Below are 24,391 nucleotides of genomic sequence, written 5' to 3'. Positions count from 1 at the left end.
GTATATTTGTTTAGGGCCAATTCACTGGTGACAGATAGAGGGTAAACCATTTTTAAATCCGTCTCCGGTTACATTTAATTTTGATAAGGTTTGGGGAAGATGGGCTCTTCGGTGATCTTCTGCCAGAGTTTTAGTGCAGTGAAGTATTAAAATGTTTGTGAAGCCTTTTAGTAGTTATTATTCACAGAATAAAATGTATAAAGAAGTGGGCAATTGAACTATCAGCCTTTATACACATGGATGCAATACCGTGACTTAAGAAGTAGAGAATGCAATACCAGTATATTTATCTATGATTTGCACTAACTTTTATGGCATAATACGACTCCTTTTCATTCACAGGCCTAATGTTTGGAACATTTGTCTCAAACAAGACAGTTCTCTCGCAAGATGCTTTATAAATTGTCACAGTAACACAGTAACAAAATACCGATTCTTTATATATAACCCCCATGGTGTTAAATGAACCTTCAGTAACACAAAGGTCCCTTGATGTATTATACAGTAAAACTTTATGGTGATGTTGTCACCTAAGCAGAGTTTACAGGAGTGTTGAGGTTTTAATTCATCAACTTCACCATCCATTTATAAGGTCCATCCCTGGCAAGTTGTTCCCGTGAAAAGGGGCTTAGCTGACCCTTCATGATGTATAGCAAAGTCAGTAAGGTGATTTTGAAGAACTTTCACTGATTTACCTATGCATTTTACAGGCCCAGCAAAGCTTTACTAGCAGGAGTAGCTTACTGGGGTTGACTCTTCATAATGCATAGTGCTGACAAGAAGTTTGAAATGTTCAACTGTCCTGCAAACTCCCGCGTTTGGTCAATAATCTATCATCTTTTTCATCATCACTATGGCTATTGGTCTGGTAACCAATATGGCAATATCATTTTTTGTGTCTCGTAATGAGATGGTTGTTCATTTTATAACCCCTTAGTGTGGCTCTTGAGAAACAGTCTTGGACATCCTCACTTGGTCCCTTTTGAATAACGACTCCTGCAGTTCCATAATATTACATTACCTATAAAAAGGACTTGGTGAAATTTTCTGTGAATCCAGCTCGCCGGGAACTCCTTTAATTCTGGGCTTAATAGCCAGTTCAGAACAACGTATCTGTGTTAAAATGACACTTCCAGATCACATCAGGGAAATCAGCCATAGAAGCTGTAGGTTTTAAAATTTAATCATATCAGAGCTCGGTGGGATACCTTTGCGGTGTTCGACTTTAATCATGTACCAGGTCATTGATTTAAATGAATGGAAACATTATAATGCCATCTTGAATAAAACACCATTTGAATTTCAGATCCACAAATCTGTTGATACTGTTACTGTAGGACCTTTGTCTTTCGTAGAACATTTTTTATAAGTCCCAAGACCACCAGTCTCTCTTATAATACAATTTTCATTTTTTTTTAAAAATTTAATATAATAGAAATTCCTTTTTATGTTCATCCAAGTATAAAATAGAAGTGGAAAATAGAGTATTTTCTTTTTTTACCGCCTGGTGGTGCTGTTCCCTCATCAGACTGAGCTGTGTTGTAGTCTAGGTGGGAGGTTGAACATGGCGTAGGATTCTCACACTCTTGTTATAAAGCCAGAGGAAATTTATTACGCAGTCTCTTGGCTGTGAGCATTAACCTGCCATAGTCCATCCTGAACACTTCTCGGATAGCGGGGTGGAGTGGGTCGGAGGCTGGGCATCTTCCCTGCAAACATGATACATGTTTATCAGGAGCCGTAAACATATTTACGTAACTGTGGGTATGCCTCGCAAAAATATCACCGCTCTAAAAACATTTCAGATAGACACAGACCTCTATGTGGCAAAAGAAGTTAATTATTTATGTCGTTAGAATTATGCTATTGCAAACAAAATAGTAGTTTGAGAAGAATTGAAGAGCAGAACGTTTTGCATGAGAGTCAACATACACCTTTCCAGTGTTAGGGTAATATGGAAGAGTTACCACTTTGTGGAATTATGATATTATATCTACCACTAGTCATAATCCATCCCTTTGGAATGTGAATTGTTAACTAAACTTCAGTAGATACTATTATTTTGTCAACGTTTTATTTTACACTGGCTTTAAAACCAGTTGTCAAGGATCATTAATTGTCCTGAATGTACGTCTAACTGTCTCGATACATGCTAAATAATTCTTGCCTGCCGGAGCTCCCTGAAGACTTTCATGACTTTTACATCTGATTTCTAAAAAGCCTCCAGAGTCCTTTTGAATATAACAAGATATTTTGCTAACTGTATGTTTCTCTGTAAATTATATTTTGAAGCCTTCGCCTCTGTTTTGGACCATGGGCTGGGAAAGCTTAGCCTAAACATTGCATTTGTTTTGGCACCTTATCACTGGGTGGTTAACATACATTAACATCTGTGTAATATAATGAGCTCATCATGCATCTGATATCTGTCTCACCCTGCCCCGCTGTGCTGTGAGAGCAGGGGCAGTTGATCTTTGGGGTTCAGCAGCTGCCTGGGAATAATGTTGGAAGCCTCCTTGTTTACTGTAGGAGTTGTACTGTAATTGGAAGCAGTGTGTCTCCTGCCCCCTTCTCTGAACATGCTTATCAGCGTATTACGGAAGGGGGGATACACTGCACCCAGCCTTGTAGTGCCTTACTAGGGCTGGAGTAATCCGACCCGAGGCTATATTGGGGCTGGCAGCAGAAGTGTTATTTGACAGAAGCTCTGCACACACTGGAGCGGCAAACATCTTCTCTGTATTCACACAGGTATTGGGATTTTCATTTTAACAAAATCCTGTTTCCACATTATAGGGTTGCAAGGCAACCTTATTTGGAAGCCTTAGAATATCTAACCATTGTGTGCATTGTATACCAACAAATGCATTGTATAGTTATTAGAATATTTAGGGGTGTGGGGTGGAGGGTGTCAAAGGATCACGCTTTGGAAGTTGTTAGGAGGTTGACTTACAATGTTTGTTAGTATGAGTGATGTATAATGGGATGAGTGGGTATTAGTAATAAGTTACACAGGGAAAACTGCAGGAAACTGATGATCTGTATCTTTTGTTTTCAATCTCATCCAGAAAAATACTTTTTTCTTCTTTTGTTAATTGGCTGTACTGATCTGACTTAATGCTGTTCTTTCAATTTTCTTTCTTTCCCCCCCCCCTCTCCTGGCCCCCTCTCTCTGTCCCTTGTGTTCTTTCTCCTTCTCACAGGTGGAGCACATAGAAAAGTCAGTAAGCATTATTTGTTGTTGTGTTTGTGTCCTTAATCGTTGACTCATACCCTAAGGTCCATTGCCCATGTCAGTAATAGACAGGTCATGTTTGTAACAAGCTGAATGTCATGTTAGGATATTGTGTGTGTGTGTGTGTGTGTGTGTGTGTGTGTGTGTGTGTGTGTGTGTGTGTGTGTGTGAAGAGTGCTTGCTAGCTGTTGTCTGTGCCTTTAAGTCTCAGAGTGGCAGATGATAAGGGAAGTACATTCTACCATATGTTAAACCAGGGTCTTCCCCCTCTTCAGTCAAACTCAGAAACGTTTGGTTATTAAATGTGTTCTGCCCTCGTAGGGTTGGCACAAACCCCAAAGAGCAGAAGTCCCTAAACGGATTGACCCAGTCATCTCTCAACGCTTATTTCTTGGACGATATGTAAGTTCTTTTGGGATTTTTGGAAGGTTTGGTGTGTGCCAGTCATAGAAGCTGTTTACAGCTGGTGCAGGCGTCTATGAAACTTCATTAACCCTGACCCTTCTACCCACACCCACCTCCTCTGTTACACCAGACACTCTCTTAGAATGGATAGCCAGCCAGCCTTCCATTCCAATGACTCCAGCAAAAAGAGACTGGTAGAGAATACTGAGGACTGGCAGCCCCGCACAGGCACCACACAGTCTCGATCCTTCCGAATCCTGGCACAGCTCACAGGCACGGACTTCAGTAAGTTGGTCTGCATGTGTGTGCAAGTAATATGCCAATGGAGGGAAATATGTTTCGTCTCCTGCTCACTGGAGCAAACGCATTGATATTGACTCAAGGCTCCAGGTCACAACATCTTGTGTCTTAATCTAGAGACACAGAGCCATGACAGCGGTGTATTTAGGTTAAGGGTTAGAACAGCATCATCAGAAGGTCACATCTATGAAGGAGCTATCGTTTGTGCTCCTGTACCTTTAGAGCATTAGAATATATCATATTACAATGCTACAGGAAGTCAACAATGGGGGCATAGATCTATAATATATAACTTGGAAGAGCCCCCTCAGCAAAGTAAATACAAAGTGTGCTCAAATAAAGATGTATGATGGGGATTTGCTGGGGAAAAGTCAGGCCCAGTCTCCTACTCAAATACTGCATTTGCTAGATTATAAAATGAGGTTTTTTTCAGAAATATATCCCTTGTCTTATATTCGAGGTCGTCTTATAATTCGACCTCAAATAGGTCTGGCTATAGGACTAGATCCCCCGCAGTGCTGCAGGGGTCCTGGATCCTCCTCTCTGGCAGCCGGTGAATGTCTGCGTGATGTTTGCAGACAACCTCCGCTGCTGCCTGACACTTCCGCTAGGGCTTCTATGACCGAGTGCCGGATGGGGGCAGATGTGCATAATGGGGGGGGCAGGTTGGGAAATAAAAACAAGAAATTTAATTTTCAGAATCATAGTTTTTATTAAATATGAAACTTTTTTTACATGTGAATTAATATTTACCAGTAAAAGTTTTTTCCTATAGGGTAGTATATTCAGGCGTTTTCTTTTTTTCCTAAATTTAATATTCAAATTTTGGGGGTTTGTCTTATAATCGATCAAATATGGTACTTCCTGGATATCCTTCATGTGTGCAGACTTAAGTAAGCATAGGAAAAAAATTATACATAGGGCCCTCCACCACATAAAGTTATTGGATTGACAGGTGTGTTAATCCAATGGCTAGCAGCTACTCTTTAAACTAAGAACTCTTGTGACAGCAAATCCATTTGCCAGGGAGATGATAATGTACGGTTTGACTAATGTAACAATTGATAAGCGACACAGATAGCTGAATGCATGAGTTGGCACCTTGCACTTGGCAGAGATGGATCTGTGCTTCCCCCACACTCAGATGTGTGAATTGATTTTGCATTATTATAACAAACGCCTAAAGTGTTTATTTTATTTATCTGTCATGTTTGTTTGTCTAATAGACTGATGTGTGTAAAAATAGAAGTAATCATTACAGAGAAGACACTCAAAGGTGTCCTGCACCTGCTGGAACCGACAGCTTCTGGCAGTGATTATGTACTTTCGTTGCCAATGAGCAAAGGGGTATTTCTACTTTTGCCTGATAAAAATCAGGAAAAATACTAGCTATGCGATCACTTTTTAGTCAAAATGTATTTTAACAGGCAAGATGACAACTGAAGGGCATCGTATACCCTCTTCAGTACATTAATTGAAGAGAAATTTGTCAACAAACTAGTCTCTGTAGTTCTATGCCCCAAGAAAACAAGCATTGTGAGTGCGCACAGAAGGCCAGGGATCCACCAGTAAACAGAATGAATGGCATTTCTGAAACATCACGTACTCGCACGATCTGTCCATGGGAGAGAAAGTGCAGCTTCATAGGGTAGGTGCTTAGAACTGTAGAATTATACTGCTCCCAGTGACCTCATGCATATCAGTGCCTAGGGAGAGGAAGTGTGTGTGTGTGTGTGTGTGTGTGTGTGTGTGTCACTGAGGGTGTGTATAATGCAATAAAACTATTCCAAGAGACTACCTCTTCAGGGATTTACTCCCATGTAAGTCATCCTCCATGTAAAATATCTTTTGTTTGTCTGCCTTCAAAGGGAAACTGCAGTAATGGGCAGTGGATGACCACAAAAGCCTTCTCGTGTAACTTCCACCTTGGATTTTGTGTGAAAATAGCAGCTAAGTTTATATTTCAGACTCCTTTAGCATTCCAAAATCTAGTTCAGAGTAACTGGTAAACCTGAAACTCCATTGATGGAAGATGCTGTTCATACTGATTTCCTGAAATCTTGACAAGTGAGCTGTCAGTTGAACATTCTTTTTAGCACTATTGTTTCATTGATCGAACAGCTGGTGCAAGCTTAACCCCATTTTGTAATCCACCTTCACCCCACTCCTTCGGTGTGAAGTATATCCTGCCTTGGCGTTTGTCCATTCTGGTGACCTCCACTCATGTTCTACTCTTCTTTCTACCTTTCCTCCATGTCTCGCTAACCTCAGTGCAAGACCCAGATGATGAGCACATGAAAAAAGTGAGGTAAGCCTTCTTAGGTGGATCCATTGTTGAAATAGGCTATCAGAAATAAGTATCAATAAAATAGAGAATCTGGGGTTGGTCTTACTCATTTTCCCCTAGAGTGTGTTGATATAGATTGCCTTTCCTAGCATATCATAAAGTCCCAATTGCAATAGATTTGTCCGACTTGCCAAAAAGTACAGATTTTACTGGTATTTTAGTTAATGCGTGGCTGAATCAATCCCTGAGATGTCTGTCCATCATATTCTGGCATTTTTAGCCCGAGGAGTAGATTGTGCTCTTGTTGCCTATATATCTGACCATAATGTGGCTGCCATTTGCCAATCCTTAAATACCTTTTGGCAAAGCATGTTTTTGGCCTACTCCTACATGAACACGTTTTTATCCATTTTAAGCACAGGTGAAATTGTCTCAACAAGTCCTCTCAATCGATACACCTTTGCCCATGAAAGGGTAGCTTGAAACATGGGACATTGGCAGACCTGTTTACTCTATTCATTACAAACATCATGTTTTGTATAGCGCTGTATCAGGATGAGGTGTTAATGGTCGAGGCTCACTTTAAATAGTGTGCTAGCTGCTTCCCCTAAAGCAGAATAGCGAATGTGCAGAATGTTGTGGAAAGCATGAATACATTTATTTAAGGCTAGTGCAGCTAAGCCATATTCGTTATAAATGGAGAGAGTTTCCTATTTTAACTGGAACAGGAGCCCTGAAGCACAGTCTATAAATAACCCTCGCCAGAAGCACGTACTAAGTGGCAGCACAGGCACCATTTTTAACCTCCACTTAAAATGTCCTGTTGAGCAAATGGGTCCTTTAAAAGTGCTGCAGAACCTTGTATTAATATTCTATATACCAGTATGCTTAGTGAATGGGACTTAGATGATGTAAATAATGTAACGGTCACAGGGCTGCCTGTGTTATCTGATGGCCGCCCTCATTGATCACCCGGCAGCATTCCTTCCAGGGTTTTTTCCATCCCTCTATGTTTAGCTGTGATAGCAGGAGTCCATCAAGCCGTTACATTCCTCTGTATTTGCCACCTTTAGTGCTATTTAACTTTTTGGTTTAGTAGAGAGCCAGTTTCTGAGATGTAACCTTCTGAGAACAGGGATAGTCTTACTGATTTCTCCTATAATGATGCCATTACTTTGTGCGCTGTGTTCCATTTAGAGACCTCTCCTCTACCTCACACACCTTTAGCATCTGCATTGCATGTTCCTCTTCTGAAATCCACCCTTAATTTCTGTTTTTCTCTTTTTTTTCTTCCTTTATGTTTTCTTTCTCGTTACCTGCCTTATCTCTATTTTCCTTTGACAACCACCCTCCATGCCACAGAGAAAAGTTCATTACAGAGCTTCAGAGCCCCCGATACACCCGCTTGCGTGACTGGCACCATGAGAGATCGGCCTGTTCCCTCAACGTGAAGCCTTGAATGCTGAAAGCTGGAGGGGAAGGGAGGAGAGCTAAGATTTGGGAATCCTGAAGGGTGTATGTTTGGAAATCCTTTAAAGGGAGATAATGGTGTCCTCTATTATAAATAAGCCTTATTACATTTCCCAATACAAATGTGTTCAACTTTCTCACAGTGTTTTTTCTCTCAGCTTTCCCGCTGATGGTATTTCTGTGATTCTGAAGTCGTTTTTATTTATTACAAGCTATCTGTGTTGAAAACATACTCTTGTTATTTGACTGGTGTCAACATGTCGCTTACATTTAGGCACCTTTTTAAAGCCCACTTGTCCAACAGAGTGGCGCAATCGCAGTACTGTGATGTATCATTTATCTGAGCCATACTCAGAGGAGGGGAGCAGTGCTTATAATTAAATGGCGAGCACAAAATCTTTTATTTTATAATCGCCAATATGTGCAATGAAACGTACCAAAGTCATACACTGGGCTCCGCTACTCTGATATAATGCGCGGTTATTGTAGAAACTGGAGCTAGATCACACGTGTAGCACTGCCTAGCTCCAAATTGCCATTAACAACAACCATTCTGTGCCTTAGCCCCCCCACCTTTATTTTTTGTTCACAAATATGGGGCACACAGTTTGTCTGTTTCACAAAAGGGTGGTGGGTGTTCGTTGATGGCAACTTCAACAGGTGCTTTTGTAAGGCATGGATTGGGGCTCTGCTTTTAACGGAATGAGTCAATTCTAGTCACAATAAAATATTTCACATACGTGTTGGCAGAATTATTTCTTCAGATTTTAAGATTATACAGAAGGCTTCCAACAATGCTGTTTACAGGAAGCCCTCTCATGTTTGAGAATGGAGAGGGTGGATGGCTAATTTTTCTTCTGAATAGCTGGCTTGTTACTGGGAGACTTTTCTACTAAAACGTGTTCAGAAAACAAGAGTTTTCTAATGCGTATGTACTGTAAAGAAGCATGTGCACCTAGATAAATGGAAGACTCAGCCAAGTCCCCACGTGGCTTATTGGTTACTTCCTGTGGCCCAAGGATTGTCCACTGTCCACTTTCTATAGTCCTGTAGTGGATGGGTTGACCTGTTTCTCCTCTGTCCACTTTCTGTAGTCCTGTAGTGGATGGGTTGACCTGTTTCTCCTCTGTCCACTTTCTATAGTCCTGTAGTGGATGGGTTGACCTGTTTCTCCTCTGTCCACTTTCTATAGTCCTGTAGTGGATGGGTTGACCTGTTTCTCCTCTGTCCACTTTCTGTAGTCCTGTAGTGGATGGGTTGACCTGTTTCTCCTCTGTCCACTTTCTGTAGTCCTGTAGTGGATGGGTTGACCTGTTTCTCCTCTGTCCACTTTCTGTAGTCCTGTAGTGGATGGGTTGACCTGTTTCTCCTCTGTCCACTTTCTGTAGTCCTGTAGTGGATGGGTTGACCTGTTTCTCCTCTGTCCACTTTCTGTAGTCCTGTAGTGGATGGGTTGACCTGTTTCTTATTTTACGGAGCTCTGCTGTATGGCTGCAAAAATACCAGGGGTAAAATGTCCTAATTCTACTCGCACGCTCAGCATGAGCAATGTAAGCAAACGCTACATCACATCTATATACAAAAATGCATGCTTTAGTATATTAATCTTTAGAATATGCAGGTTTGTTTTAGGGCAACAGATTTGTTATAGCGGATGATTTATTGAGCAATATAACAATTATACTAGGGGCAAGCATGTTTTTTGGGGTTTTTTTTAGGTTTATGTGCAAACATTAATAAGCTTAAACCAATGTTTTTTTTTAAACTGTGTTCTGGCATTTCCTTTGCACAGTTGACTACTTGTGTTGGTTTATTTCCTCAATTAACTATCCATGCTTTTTGCGGGGTATGGATTGCACACCACACTGGAGTCGCCCATCACTAAGTTTCCACAGCACAGTTGTTAACCTTTTGTAATTCCTGACACCTTCATATTATTTTCTGATTCTGATTGTACTTAAGCCAACCAGGTGCATTCCTTTCTTGCCATCTAAACCTCTGCTTGAAAAAGAGTGACTCCCTTAAAAAGACCATCCAGCCATCAAATGCACTTTAACACATAAAATAGTCCAGTGCCCCCTTTAACACATCTCCTGTTTGCTAAAGAACATGCAAACTATACTCTCTGTCGCTAGCTTCTTTACTGGCTTCGACAAGAGATCCATGGAGTCTAACAAGACATTCCTGTCATTGATTGACTGCTTCATGCAACCAGAAGTTGCATGAAAAGTCAAGCCATGGTGGGTGATTATGCTGCAACTTTGCAGCTGCAGTTTCTTCTAAAGGTAAGTGATTTATTTTAATGCATATTAAAGTACTTCCAAAAGGTGTGGAGCTCAGTTCTTGGTGATGTTAAATGGTGTAATCGGGCCAGGCATTAGTTTAATGAAAAATGCTCGAAGAGCAGTTCTGTATCCGACTGATGTGTATGATTCTGGATTATTGGCCATTCTGTCTTTGCAGTTTTCTTCAAGTTTCTTGCTATAAAGTGTTTCATGGCCATAAAGTTCCGAATCACCAAAGATTTTTTTAAGGACAGGCTATGTAAGTTTCAATGTAATAGAGCTGTCAACTTCTTGGGAGGAAAATAACTTTTGTCAAGTCTGATATTACAAAGAAGACCTTTTGCTAAGTGACTACAATCTTCTCGCAATCCCACCATATGTGTGTAAAGCTCCCAATGCTTTTGTTGTATCTCCAGCACATCTGGGATAATACTGGATCAAACTTATGTATTGTTAGTGGTACATAATGCCATCTATTCAGTTGAAGTTTCTGAATAGACATAAGACCAACTATCCCATATTTCATCTTGATCAATTGCTGTTCCCAAGTCTTCTTGCCAGCTTTTCCATGCTGGGGGAAGAATTGTGTGAACACCAGCTTCACATTTCTTAAGGATCTTGTTCTTGGATATGGTGTAAAATAATTTTCCAACCTGAATCAACAGATTTGTGTTCATAGGGTTCAATAAGTGAAGGTTAATACGATGTATAATCCTCATGAAACGTGACATAACCATTTGACTTATGAAAAAAGGTGAGGAGAGCCCTGCTTAAACAAGCTTACAATCCAGAAGGAGTATATTACACGAGAAGTAAAAGTGCCACTGGGGGGAAGGAGCAGCCACACTAGTATAAGTATTGTCTGAAGGGAGGAAAGATAAAGGAAGATGGGAGGAAGGGCGTTTAGGCGTGAGTTTGTAGGCATGCCTAAAGACGTGGATCTTGAGGGATTTTTTTGAAGGATCAAAGGCAGGGGTAAGACGGATAGTTCTGGAGAGGGGAAAGGGGACTCCAGAGGATAGGGGCAGCCCTTTAGAAATCTTGCAAGTGTGCATGAAAACTAGAAATCGGAGCACAGGACAGACTGAGATCATTGTATGAGCGGAGAGGCCAAGTGGGGTGTGTTTGGAGATAAGTAGGAAATGCACAGGGGAATGAGTATGAAGAGCTTTGAATGTAAGAATGAATCCTGACGCGCACAGGCAGCCATTGTAGGGACTGACAGGGGAGAGGTGTTAGTAAAAAGATCGGTGAGGACGATAAGTCTGGCAGCAGCCAATATCATCCTCAAAATCCGTGCTATCTTTAACAATGTTTTTTTGGGGGGGGGGTGCTTTCAAAAAGCAATCTGAAACCCTTGCTTATAAAGGAATATCGGCTTTCGAGAATTCTATTGTCATTGTAAGTGAATTTGCCTAGATGACCATATATTGGCATTTACATCTCAGACTTGGCGCAGAGAGTGTTGTGTGGCGTCGGGCTGTCTTCCATCAAATGGAATTGGGGAGAAATGTCTCTGTGTAAAATTATGTACCTTGGGGGGGAGAAATACGTTCATGATCTAATTCATTATTAGCTAGCTACATAAGATCACACAAAAAGATGTTTGCTCCTTTGCTTTGTATTCAACGGTTTGCAAGGGAGGGAAAATGCTGCATGTGTACCCTTACCCAATACTTGAATAGCTACTCCGAAGAAAAGCTGTATGCACCATGTGTTCTGGAAAGCTAGGCTTTTAAAGCCACACTCTCTGGGGTTAGTATGAAAGGCTGTTAGAAAACCTTTTACAACATGAATTAACTCCTCTCCTTCCGAAGGAGCCTGTAGCAATGTTGCAGGATAAACCAGGTCACTGGCACCCGTGAGTTACATTCTCTCGGTAAGGGTGCAGACAAGGGCACATGACAAGTAGAACCGTGACTATAATTCCTGGACGGGGTTAAATCTGGGTTCTTTCCACATTCCAACTATGTCAAAAGAAAAATGTGTTTCTATGCACAGCCCAAAGCAGCTGGTACAAGGGGCAGGGCTGAGAGCGCAGGGCTTTGTGTTCACATCCTCCTGCTAAAATGTAATTCTGTGTCTGCCCCCGCACTCCTCCTGACCATGGGCAGGACAGATGTTGCACAGATGTTTTGCTGATTAGGTGGCAGGCAGCTGGCCATTTAACCCTTACAAATATTTTTTACATTTGTACATTTCTTTTGATCTTTACATGTACACATTTTGATGAACTTGCCAGGTAATGCAGGATTTAAGATGACCAATCCATCTAACTTTTCCTACTGTATTACTCCCATTGGTGCTTCAAGCAGGTAAGCCCTAGGATATAGGTAATGTAGTCATAAAAAGCCTTATGCCCCAACAAGTGCGCTGTGAATCTCAAATTATGGACCACATCAAATAATATTATCAAATTAAATAGAATACCAAATTGAACCAATAAACTACATCAATGCCACCCATTCCAATAAGGCCCCCGATGCGTAAAAAAAAATGAAAAACGTATAATTAATTGTTGAGTAATTCAGTTACTTGGTTGTATCTCCAATTACATTGGAGGGTTACTGTCAACAATGATCCTGATGAAGAATTACAACTGACCTTTGGGGTAGGCCAGTGAAATGGTCTTCCAGAGGTCTGGAAATACATTTGGTGCGCACACACGATTAACTCCGAACAACCATCCGGAGGAAACTAGCACTCGGTGAAGTGGAATGGATTTAAATGCCATAAAGGGATCAGAAGGACTATCCAGTATAGAGAGCCATGTTGTTTTTAAAGTGAGCTGTATCTAACACTGGCTTGTGGCCAAAATGCCTGCTCTCCCCTAATTTACAGTTTAAAGTTCAGTATTGGAAACATCATTCCTGGTTCTGATGACCGTCGATTTTCTTTTCTTTTCTTTTTTTACTGTTTTATTTTCTAAATATTTTTCCCAATGAATAATTATTTAATCATGTTATATTTTGCCTTGTTGATAATGTTTACCATGTCACATGATACAAAATCATGCACTTAGAGGTTCTTCCCCTTGAAACTGACAAGGCTTTTAGTTGTTTTACATGAAACCTTTAGAAGAAAAATAAATGACAGGTCTGCTAAGAAATAATTGCTTGGCATACTAGAGAGTGCAGTAGATGGTTTGTCTAAGTGAAACAGCACCCATTAAAATGAGGCAGAAATAAATTAATATGCTCATAAAATAGTTATAAATACTGTATTTTATACCTGATATAAACCAGATCATGGCTAATACACAGTGTTGTACCGGTATTTACTTTTGGGGCCACCCAAAGAGCAGAGCTCCAGTCCTCTCCACTTCGGTGGTCGGCGTCTCTGGCACAATAAAATAAATGGAATGCCAGGATACACTGTCATATTCTGGCACTCTGTATCTTAAAGGCCCATAGAGGCTGTGCTGAGCCGGCACAGGGTCCAAAGTGTAAATTGGTCAGTTGAGGAGATCAAAAATCTCCCTTGTTACCATCCCATTGTGTAGAGAGGGCCTTGACCTCCCAAGAGGGCGATCTGCCCTTGGTTTTGTTCCACGGAGACTGCCGCCCCCCTGAACCTGCTGCCCTAGAGCTGGGCTTGAACGGCACTGCGGCTACACGTAATAAAAGAACAATAAGTTCACAAATAAACAATTTAAAATAATTGAATGGAAATTATTCTAGTAGATATGTGGTGTCACACCCAAGCACTGGATAAACTGAAGGAGCCATCTAAGCATCCCGATTATAGGCTGCTGCCTGGCATAGTTCTGATTCACAATGGCAAAAGTGCAGCAATCAACGGGAACATTCCATTGGTTGCTATGGTGACTGCTGCCACTTTGCACCAGAATTACTCTTTATGCATAACTGAATGTATTGAGTACTTCATGTGTCATAAAGTGTATGTGTATTTATATTTATGTGGGTGGCCCATACTCTATTGATACTATTTATCATCTTCATATGTTGGATAACGTCCACCAATCATGTAAGTCACTTTAATCACAATCTTATCATTTCCCCATTTAGGACACTGTGCAGAATAGCATGGAGCTAACCATGCAAATCACTATATTTACCTGGAGGAGTTACAGTGAACATGTGTTTGCTGCTGTGAAGAGGCTCCATACCAGCAATTGTGTTGCAATTATGTGGTCGTAACAACCAATTGCTCAGAACAGGAGATGTCACTGAAAGCACATTTGAGTAGACAACATGTATGTTAATTAGTTTTACAAAGAATCCACACTGTGTACCCATCACCGGGTAATCTTTGTCTGGATGTGTAGCCTAGCCTTATGGTGGTGATTATCACCTGCCAAATGCTCACAAATACTAATGTCAGGTTAAACAAATTTCATATAACAGCAGAGACATTACCAGGTATACAATACGTCACATGCCAAAAAGTACGATGATCTGGGCATCGCACAAAAGGGAGAGTCTACTGTCTCAAACAGCCTCAGCAATGTTGAACACATATTAAAATAATTAAGTAAAATATTAAGTGCTAAGTAATATGCATACTTTATCTTTACATCAAGCTAGAAGTAGCCAGTGACATAGTCTGGCCTAGCATGACTAGGCCTAGGGCGGCAAGTCCAGGGGGTGGACGAAACAAAAGGAGATCAGGCCCCCACAGTATTGCGCTGCTCAATGGGCCGGTTACAAGGGAGATCCTTCCTCAACTGGTCCATTTACACCATGGAGGCTGTCCCAACTAAGCATAACCCCCATGGTCTGCATTAGCTGTGCAGATTTTAGACGCGGAGTGCCAGGATATGATGTCATATCCAGGCATTCCATTTTTTAAAGGCACCGTGTGACTTTTAAGGCAGTGCAGACTCTGACAAAGAGGGGGGTGCTTGGAGGGTGCTGCCCTAGGTCATGCCTAGGGCCAGGGCCGGCCGAAGACTTAACGCCGCCTGGGGCGAAGTTTAAAACGTCGCCCCCCCCGCCGGGGGGGGGCGTTGGCGCGAAGTTTAAAACGCCGCCCCCCCGCCGAGGGGGGGCATTTTAAACTTCGTTGACGCCCCCCCGGCGTCCCCCCCAGGTACTTACCTTTAAACAGTCCTGCGACGAGTCTCCCTGCTCTGCCACGGTGCCGGCTTGTAATGCTGAGCGCCGGAAATTGACGTCACTTCCGGCGCTCTGCATTACAAGCCGGCACCGGGACCGAACAGGGAGACTCGCCGCAGAGGAGAGAGAGAGAGGGGCGCCGAGCGGGTAAGCGAAAGCCACTCGGTGCCCCCCTCTCTCTCCTCCGCTTCAAAAAAAAAAAAAAAAAAAGCGCTTGGGGCGGCAAAGTGCCGCCCCTTCTAAAGTGCCGCCTGGGGCAATTGCCCCAGTTTGCCCCATTATAGGGCCGGCCCTGCCTAGGGCAGCGCAGAAGGTAAATGCATCGCTGGAAGCAGCCCAATTTTGGCCCATTCATGAATTAAAATCAATGGGAGCACTTTCTGTGTATTAACACCCACCACTTCTGCTAGAAGACCATTCCACTCATCTATGACCCTCTCATTCTTTACGGTTTTCTCTGGGAATTCTTTAAAATGAACGGTTAGCATTTTAAACCTAAGGAGTTTGTTCACAAAACCATAAGCTGAAGGTGAGTTATTTCATCTCGCCAGCTTTACTGTACATTTAGAAGGGTAGACTCTAAAAGAGCTTTTTCTATAAGAAAGGTAATCATGCATAATGCATAGTAAGCCATCCCAACAGGTCCAACTTACCCCTCCTTGCAGGAGAAACTCTCCCCGATTGGATCATAATTGATAGCTAATGTTCTTAAAAAATAAAAGCAAAATAAATGTTTGATCTTGAGTTAGGTGAAACAATGAATGCATAGGAAAGTACTCATTTAACCTGCCAAAAAAATATGTATATTTAGTTAAGGGAGAAGCTGCAACTCCGGAATACACCCGTCTATAAAGCAGCCAATCAGTGGCAGGAAAGCGGTTCCATTGAAATCAGACTTATTAGACCCCTGGAGTTTTCCTCAAACCAGCGCTGGAGCTGATTGGCAGTAAGTATATGATGTCAGGAGATATGTTCGGCTGGGAAAAGGGCAAATGCATATAGGAGGATTGTGAAAAATTCTGAACCCGCCATACATTTCTAGGTCGTGTACAAATTTAAAGTGACCGCTCAGCTATCATGTGCATTAAGCTGTGTCCCCTTTACAGATTTATATTTCATCCCTTTAGCAAAAGAATATCAGTATAATGGTTATAAATATTTGTTATTTAATGCAGAAAACAATAGATTACATCTTCATAAAGTGACTGTTTTAAAACCGCAATGGAAAAATCTTTTCCTAAAATATCATTAAATCTCTTTGAATTATTGTGATATTACACAACGTTAGGAAAACTTGCAACAACTGGCTTCCTAGAATGAGAAAGACCATGGTGTCTACCCCGAGGTGGGACAAATGTGCTTCATGGTATTATGGTAACATGTCATCCATAATGGATGTTTGCTGTATTCATCTGCAAATGTTTATGAGAATAAAGAGACTGTCTTTCCAAAAGGGGAGCACTTGGGAGGTACGTATTACATCTGATCCATCCATACGATGCGCTGTATGAAGGTCGCTCACTGCTAGGTTATGCACAGATCAGACAAGCTGGGGACTGCTTGTTCAGCTGACCTCAGCGATTCTGTGTTCAGCAGCTCCCTGTGCTCCATGCAGAGCAAAAAATGTATGGATAGTACCTGGCATAAGACAGCTTGACCTACACTGAACATGTGCATTTATTCACCACAGTGGGCCTCGGGACATTGATGAAATTCACTTGCATTGCAGAGGGCAAAAGATTGATGTATATTGTCATGTGACGCAGCTTCTTTCCATGTCGCTAAATTGTAATCTTTGTAGGAAAGAAGCAATAATACAGGTCTGCACCAAATTCCTTCCTTGCACCCCTCATTTGTGGGGGGGGGGCACTAACAGGGTGCAACGCAGGACATTACACTTCCGAGCCCTGCTAGCACATGGTGGCTTCATTGTCCCTGGGCTGCAGAATATATTTGGAGAATGACCGTATTATCTTGTATCCCCTCCCACCCAGACCATAACCCCCCCCCCCCCCGTAACACAGAATTAAGGCCCGGGACAGTCACTCACACCAACTGAAATGAAGACACAGGGAGGGGACATCTTCAATGAATGTTTTTTTTTTTTTTTTTTCTTTTTAAACTATGTTGATGTAGACCAAGGCAATGCGAACAAGCCAAAACAATGCATAGACAAAATAATGTGCTGAAAATACCCAAACAGCTGCTGAATGTGCCTAAATAAAGATGGGGAATACAAGCAAAACATAATGGGATATGGATACAGATAAATCTAATGTGCTGTGTGCGTAATACATAGATAAAGCTAGACAAAGCAGCCATTAACGTACCAGACAGGCCATGTGTAACTTTCAAGTGCGTTCCAGCTAACGTTTAACGCTGTAAATGCACAAATCAGTACATGAATAGTAAAGGACACGTGATGAAAAAATGTGTAACGTAACAAAACAAAAACACTAACCAAGACTGTTGTTATTTAATGCAGAGTAGGGTTGGACCTTTCAACATTTACACCAACAGTAGTTTAAGTGTGATCACACCACATTGTAATAGCTTGCACCTTCTTTTCATTTAGATTCATATAGCAAACCCCTTGCAAAGCCTAATAATGTAACATTTGATGGCTTGGACGGACCCTATTGCTATATTAAACAGGCGAGGTTCTCTATTCACAATGGATAGACAAGATCTGAACTTTCCCAGAATTGAATAAAAAGTGATTCTAAGGTAAAGATTCAAAAGAGGTCCTAACACCATAGCAAATAATGGAATGATCCAATCAGCAGGAGCATTCCATTGATTGCTATGGTAACAAGATTTTGCACTTAAAACAATTTTTACACAAAACTTTTACTTTTTGTGATTGAGCCACAAATCTAGTAATCTAGTTGAAGGTCCCTGATTGAGCGGAATATTTGTTAGTGTAACGGTGGATCTGTGTAATCTGAAGAACTTGAACTACAACAACAGGGCCATTATAATAAATATTTAATCCCACTGACATTGGGGTTTATTGTGATGTAAAGAAGTCATAATGATTGTTAAGACATACTCATGTATTTGAGTTATAAGCGAGGGACATTCTGAGTGTGAACTCTGCATATTATTCTAGTCAATTGGGATTCTGCTGACTTCTGCTCCACACAGCTGAAACCCGTATGAACGTGGCTGTAATTGTATTTATGGAGAGTTCACGTAAATCCGTTTCATCTGAACTGCGAAACTGATAATATATTTTTTCCTCTAGAATAATAATAAGGTGATATTGGGCCAAACCATATCGTACATGTAAATATTTCACACAGAATCTTTTCGAACTGTGACTTCTTAAAAAAGACAGAACAAGAGATAAGGCATTTGATCCAAAATATGTTAAAGACATGTTAATATGTTAAGAGATGAGGGCAAAATTAACAGAAATCATGGTCATGAGGTCACTGAGAGAACCAGCGGCAGTGGAGCGGCCTCTGGGGAGACATCAGGAGTACTAAAATGAGAACATAGTCTCATGTTCACAGAAGGCAGAATAAATGACTCATTGACCCTAATGGCTCAGATGGTCTGTCCATTAAAGCCACGAGAACACTGTAATCTGTGTTGATATTTCTTGGTAACGAATTTAAGAATGTTTTAGTTTTGAATACTGTCTGGTGCGATAAGAACATTTAGCATGATTCGAATCTGAATTAATGGTAGTTTCAATATAAAATATCAGACACATCAAATCAACTGCTAGGACTACAATTTCTGCTATGGTCTTCTACTCCACAGCAACCAAGGTGGTAGATGTTTCCTATTATTTCATTATTTCAGGGTAGATATATATATCAGTATCATCCTATGGAGTGCTTTTTTGTATCACAAAAGTTGTATTTGTAACAACTCTGGATTCAAATACGATTAAATGAAAATTCTCTCCTTGGCAGGCAGGAGAACAGTACTGTATCAGCCGTGTCTGGACAAGGTGAGTAATCATTTTTTTCACCTTAACAAATATGTCCTAAATGTACACTTCACCCTTATATCTGGTTAGGTTCCAGGAAAAGCTGATAAAAATGAACATGCACACAACATTTAATCAACCATATCAGTAGCATAAATGTACACACAGTCCCCTGAAGAGGAAACTATAAACAATGTACAGTTCAGAACTGTGTATTCCGTAGAGCGTGTCCAGAGGAACACAGTGAGGTTGCTTAAATGGAAGGGTAGGCAGGTAGCATTATACTTAGTGGTCAAAGAGTGTTGTAATTAGATGACAAAATTATTCAAGCTTGAGGCTGCCAACATGTAACTTGACACCAGTTCTAAAATGGATTGGAGTTGATGTAAAATCTTTCTGCGTTTTAAACAAAGAAAATTAACCAAGCGTACATTTCAGGAATATCTTCATGTAAACTTATTACACACTGGTAGTCCTCATTGTCACTATTGTTTGCAACATTTGCCTACTGGCCTTTAAAGAATAGTAGAAACTGTTATGGCCTGGATTTTTGTAGTTTATCAATTCACAATTTTCTTCAGGTAAGGCAGATTCTCCAGCTCCACCTGTGGCTCCCTCTGGACCTGCGGTGCGTCCCCCTTGGGCTACGGACCCCACGTTTGCTGAACGTTATGCTCCTGACAAAACAACCACTGTTATGACAAAGCACAGCCAGCCAGCAACTCCCACCCCAGCCCAAAACCGCAGTTCAATTCTGCAAGCAGCACAGCCCGCCACTACTGGGGAGAAGACTCCTATCTGTTCTCAGTGCAACAAGGTCATTCGGTGAGTGCCAGACCATGTCCCACTTAACATGGTACATATACTATCTTTTCCGCGTTTACGGCTTGTGTACTAATTCACTGTGTTGTGTGCCTGCAGGGGGCGATACTTGCTTGCACTGGGAAGATACTATCACCCCGAGGAGTTTACATGCTCACAATGCCACAATGTTCTTGAAGAAGGAGGGTTCTTTGAGGAGAAGGGGTCCATATTTTGCCCTCGCTGCTATGACGTTAGGTTTGCCCCCAACTGTGCAAAGTGCAAGAAGAAGATCACAGGGGTGAGTTTTGGTCAACATGACTTTCGTTGGTGCTGTGCAAGTAAATTTGCACAAAGATGTCCAGATTAAAATAAATGGGACTTTAAATTGGTCGGTAATCATTGCATTTATAGTAGTAGTACTAAAACAGTTATGAACAAGTTTATGTAACGTACTTCTCTTGACCACAGGGCTTCATAAAAAGAATGACATTTTTAATCCATACATCACTGCGTTATTCCACATGTCTGTCTTCCTGTTCCTGTCATACACAAGGCAACCTAGGTGGCTGCCTAGGACCCAAAGTGCTTGGGGGTCCCAGCCGCACATATGTATATTTTATAATGGTTGCTGGGGAGTCAGCACCTCTGTTGTATATGTAAGTGGATAAATCACTAAATCAGGTTCTTTGTTTTATCCATCACATTGATGGCACTGGCCACAGACTCTGGCCCAGGAGGAGAAGTTTAGGGTTCTTGTGAGCCAGAGATAAATTGCACCATTGAGTGTTAATCTGTCCCTGCATACGTTAAATCTCTGACTTTTTTTTTCTTTTTTTAGGAGATTATGCACGCACTGAAGATGACATGGCATGTCCAGTGTTTTACCTGTGCTTTCTGTAAGACTCCCATTCGTAACCGAGCCTTCTACATGGAAGAAGGGCAGCCTTACTGTGAAAAAGGTATGACTTTTTCACAGGTGTTATTGTTACTATTGTTCGTTCATGACACACATTATACACTGGTGAAGAATACTTGTCTCATCTAGAAGTATTCAGACTCTGTAATCTTTAATGTATATAGCTAGCAGGACCTGCTTCGGTCTGATAGTCATACCTGGGAACTTCTGGGCTCCGGTTACCCGGAGCCTTCCCTTGCGGGACACGGCCAGGACTGCACGCTGACGCCGGTGGGCGGTCCCGCTGACGGTGGTAAACACCCCATTTAAAGGAAAAATGGGCGGGGAGTGGGGCGTGTCAAGACCCGGAGAGTTCCCAGAATTCCCAGGTATGCTGATAATAGACCTTAATGACTATTGCACTGACAATTCTGGATATATGAAAGTTTACTTGGCATGTCTTTGGTGGTAATGTATCTGGGTGCACAGCCCTGCCTTTTATCCTTGGTCTTTATCTATTTTATTACAGATAGATATCGCCAATACTGATATTTACTGGCCAGCCTAGTGCTTTTAAAAAACAGGCAAAAGAACTGTTTGTTTGTTTTTTATTTCTCCCATTAAAAATTCACATAAGGGCCATATGTCCATACGTGCCTTAAATCCATTTCCATGCCTTAAATCCATTTCAGATGTGTGGCCTGTGTGCTGCTTACATGCACAAATTCCTTAATTGGGAGTCTTAATTGATGTTTTTTACGCACAGATTATGAGAAGATGTTCGGCACCAAGTGCCGTGGCTGTGACTTTAAGATTGATGCGGGCGATCGTTTCTTGGAAGCTTTGGGATTCAGCTGGCATGACACCTGCTTTGTTTGTGCAGTAAGGACATTTAATTGTTATACTCAGTAAAGGGCTGTAATGTAAAACAGTTGCTGTATAAGGATGATAAAGAAAGCTTCTGTTGCATATTTTGATTTGAAAATGTGGGCCATATAATAACGTTATTTTACCTGTATATTCTATAAACCAAGGAGAGGGGTTATCTAGGGCAGAAGGAGTTATTCCATCGAGAGTTCACTTAGCACGCATACCCTCTCGGTGTATCTAGATTGTCCAGATGAGTCATGTAAAATCAGACAAATGCTGACAAGTGTAGCCCATAAGCATGTAATTAATTAAATAATGGCAGGGTAAGGCATTTTATATACTGCAGGCTGCAATAGTCAAAGGCTGGTCCACAACATGTACAGTTGATAATACCTTGCTTTAAACAGCTTGTCTGACGCCACTAGATATATCTGCACAGTTTCAGAAGTCAAGCCCTTTCTACCTCTGTCTCAGTGTGATCTGTCAGTTGCTGTTCTAAGCAAAGACCGGTTATCTTGAGCAAATTGATTGATTATGTTTCTCTTCCCCCTCCCCTCTGTCTAGATCTGCCAAGTGAACCTGGAAGGCAAGACATTTTACTCCAAGAAAGATAAACCTCTCTGCAAGACCCATGCCTTCTCCAATGTCTGAGAGCACCAAGACACTTCCACATAGACGCACTCACAAACTCACTCCAAAGGCCAGATAGACACACTCACAGACATGCACCCCCCATGCTTTCAAGAAGAATGGAACACGCAGGACCACTGGTTCAGTAATGGTCCATTATATGTATTTTTGTCGGACTTTACAAAGAGTGATGGAAGGATTGAAGAAAGGCAAACGTAGAAAAACCCCCCAAAACCTTCTAGTATAGGGCCCATGCCATGTTTTTCATCTTTTAACAAATTCAATTTCCAGGAACTTCACGCAATCTACAGACTGTCCAATGGCATGAACTTGGCTGTATTAATAAAATTATTGTTTATAGGTTACCTGCTATCACCTCAGAGACGGTTGCCAGAGATGCAGCATAGATAAAAAATCAGACCAGAGTACTAGTTCAAATTCTGCTACAGAAGTATTTTCAAACAGGTTAAACAAAGCGTATTGCTAAGTGAGGTGTTCAATTTCTTTCTCACCTACTTGGAAAGCAAACAGCGGAAGCCGTCCTAAGCATTAGAAGTTGCCACCTTCATAGTCTGAATGCCAGTTGTATTAGTGGCATGTTTTTTTTGTTTTTTTAAACATTGACAAAGAAGACCTCTTTGTCAATGAGATAAGGACACTGCTCATGTTTACCCATCACAGGGAACCCCAAGGAAGGCAGGTATATAAGGATTTGGGAAGAAAAACAGGTCAAACAGAGTCGGGGAAGTTTACAAAGAGCTGAGGGTTGGAGAATATGGAGTCAAGTAGTTTACAAAGTCTGGGGTGTGAACATTTTGGACATAGGTGGTACTTTACAGATGGCAATATCTTGGGACATCAGCAAACTATATGATTCCTATGCAGATCTGATAAACTGTATATGTTACACATAGGTCGTTATTCTTACTGGTGCAAAGTAATGGTTGTAGTGTAGTGCTGTGAATGTTCTATATGTCACTTAAGATACCTGAAGGCACATCTGGGCTATATGCATTGCCCCATCTTCTCCTGAGCTACAGCTTCCATCATGCTTCAGTAGCTGAAGGGCTGCAATGTTGCTGAAGCCTGGTGTTGGAGTGCTACGCTGCTGACCTCATAACACCACTGAAGAACCACATTTCATGCCTTTGTTTTAAATTGTGCTCAGGAAAATGTGATCCAACTCCACGGGATTGCATGGGACAGTCTCTGACGGTCCTTGAGCTACAATTTCCATCACCACCAGAGGTAGCTGAGTAAAGCAGCTGGAAGGCTGCAGGATGTACAAAGAGGGCCACTAGATGTGGCCCTGAGGTAACTTGCAGTTTGACAGCAGTAAACCCACACAGTCCTATGTCTGACCTTGGCAAAAATAACCATTTTGATTGTTATCTCCAGTTGTGCGTGTTATATCTGATGGAGCATTTAATGGCTAAAAAATCCATATGTTTATGTGTATTGCCGTTTCTTTTATGCTTATTAAACATTCTACTTTTTAGCTTCTTATTAAAACATCACAATCTAGTTCAGTACCCTGTGTGGCTTGTATGTCTGTCACTTTACCTGCAAGAGCGACTATATTAGATGCATGAACTTTTTGCTGACCTGATTACATGCAAGTATTCATTTAACTAGTGGTAGGCAATGCAGACAGGACATTTTTTGATGGCCACGTGAAATTTGGTCTTGGAAACTCAAGAACATCTGTCTACATGCGTTTTCCATGTGGGCCACCATTACTACATAGAAACTTAAGTGGTAAATTCACAGTGCTGGGCCCCCATGAGACCTGCCTCGGCTACTTGTTATAATAGGCTGGAATGGGATGAGGCCGTGCCCCCAGGATAATGGGGTCCTCAGATTAAACAGACCTGGTGTCCTGATAATCAGAACCCTCTAGAGAAAATCCAAATAAATACCAATAAATCTGTACTTCTAGCTTTATAGGTGTTTGAACAAAATCTGTGTTTCTGCAACATGAAATTAGTCTGCTATTGTATGAGTGTACTTATGTAATATTCTAGTAACAACTATGACAAAAGTTGAATTTGCAGTAAGGTATTTCTAATGGACAATTACAGTTTGTTAAGCCATCTTTAGATCGATACAATATGGTTAACCTGTGGCCAGTTTTAATACTCCTTTTTCCAGCACAGGTTAGTAGAAAAACAAAAGTGGTCACAAAGGAC

The 24,391-nt window shown here is 41.3% G+C and overlaps 1 protein-coding gene and 1 long non-coding RNA gene across 2 annotated transcripts in view; both read left to right on the top strand.

Annotated features, from left to right (window-relative positions):
* Positions 1-23,734, top strand: part of PDLIM7 (PDZ and LIM domain 7) — a 42,423-nt gene extending 18,689 nt beyond the window's left edge. The window contains exons 6-11 of the mRNA XM_053461891.1: positions 18,987-19,024; positions 19,585-19,828; positions 19,925-20,105; positions 20,646-20,766; positions 21,469-21,584; positions 22,137-23,734. Of these exons, the coding sequence (XP_053317866.1) occupies positions 18,987-19,024; positions 19,585-19,828; positions 19,925-20,105; positions 20,646-20,766; positions 21,469-21,584; positions 22,137-22,223 (787 nt within the window). The 3' untranslated portion in view covers positions 22,224-23,734. The remainder of the gene's footprint in view (positions 1-18,986; positions 19,025-19,584; positions 19,829-19,924; positions 20,106-20,645; positions 20,767-21,468; positions 21,585-22,136) is intronic.
* LOC128490147 (uncharacterized) lies at positions 2,339-3,807 on the top strand. The gene is made up of 4 exons (XR_008353921.1): positions 2,339-2,751; positions 3,204-3,220; positions 3,557-3,637; positions 3,771-3,807. It is a non-coding gene; the product is annotated as an uncharacterized LOC128490147 (long non-coding RNA).
* Positions 23,735-24,391: the final 657 nt, after the last annotated feature.

The sequence above is a fragment of the Spea bombifrons genome, chromosome 4 (genome assembly GCF_027358695.1).
Source record: "Spea bombifrons isolate aSpeBom1 chromosome 4, aSpeBom1.2.pri, whole genome shotgun sequence".
In the NCBI taxonomy this organism is placed as follows: domain Eukaryota; kingdom Metazoa; phylum Chordata; class Amphibia; order Anura; family Pelobatidae; genus Spea; species Spea bombifrons.
Note: the sequence above shows the minus strand (reverse complement) of the source record. Positions and strands in the feature narration are given on the sequence as shown.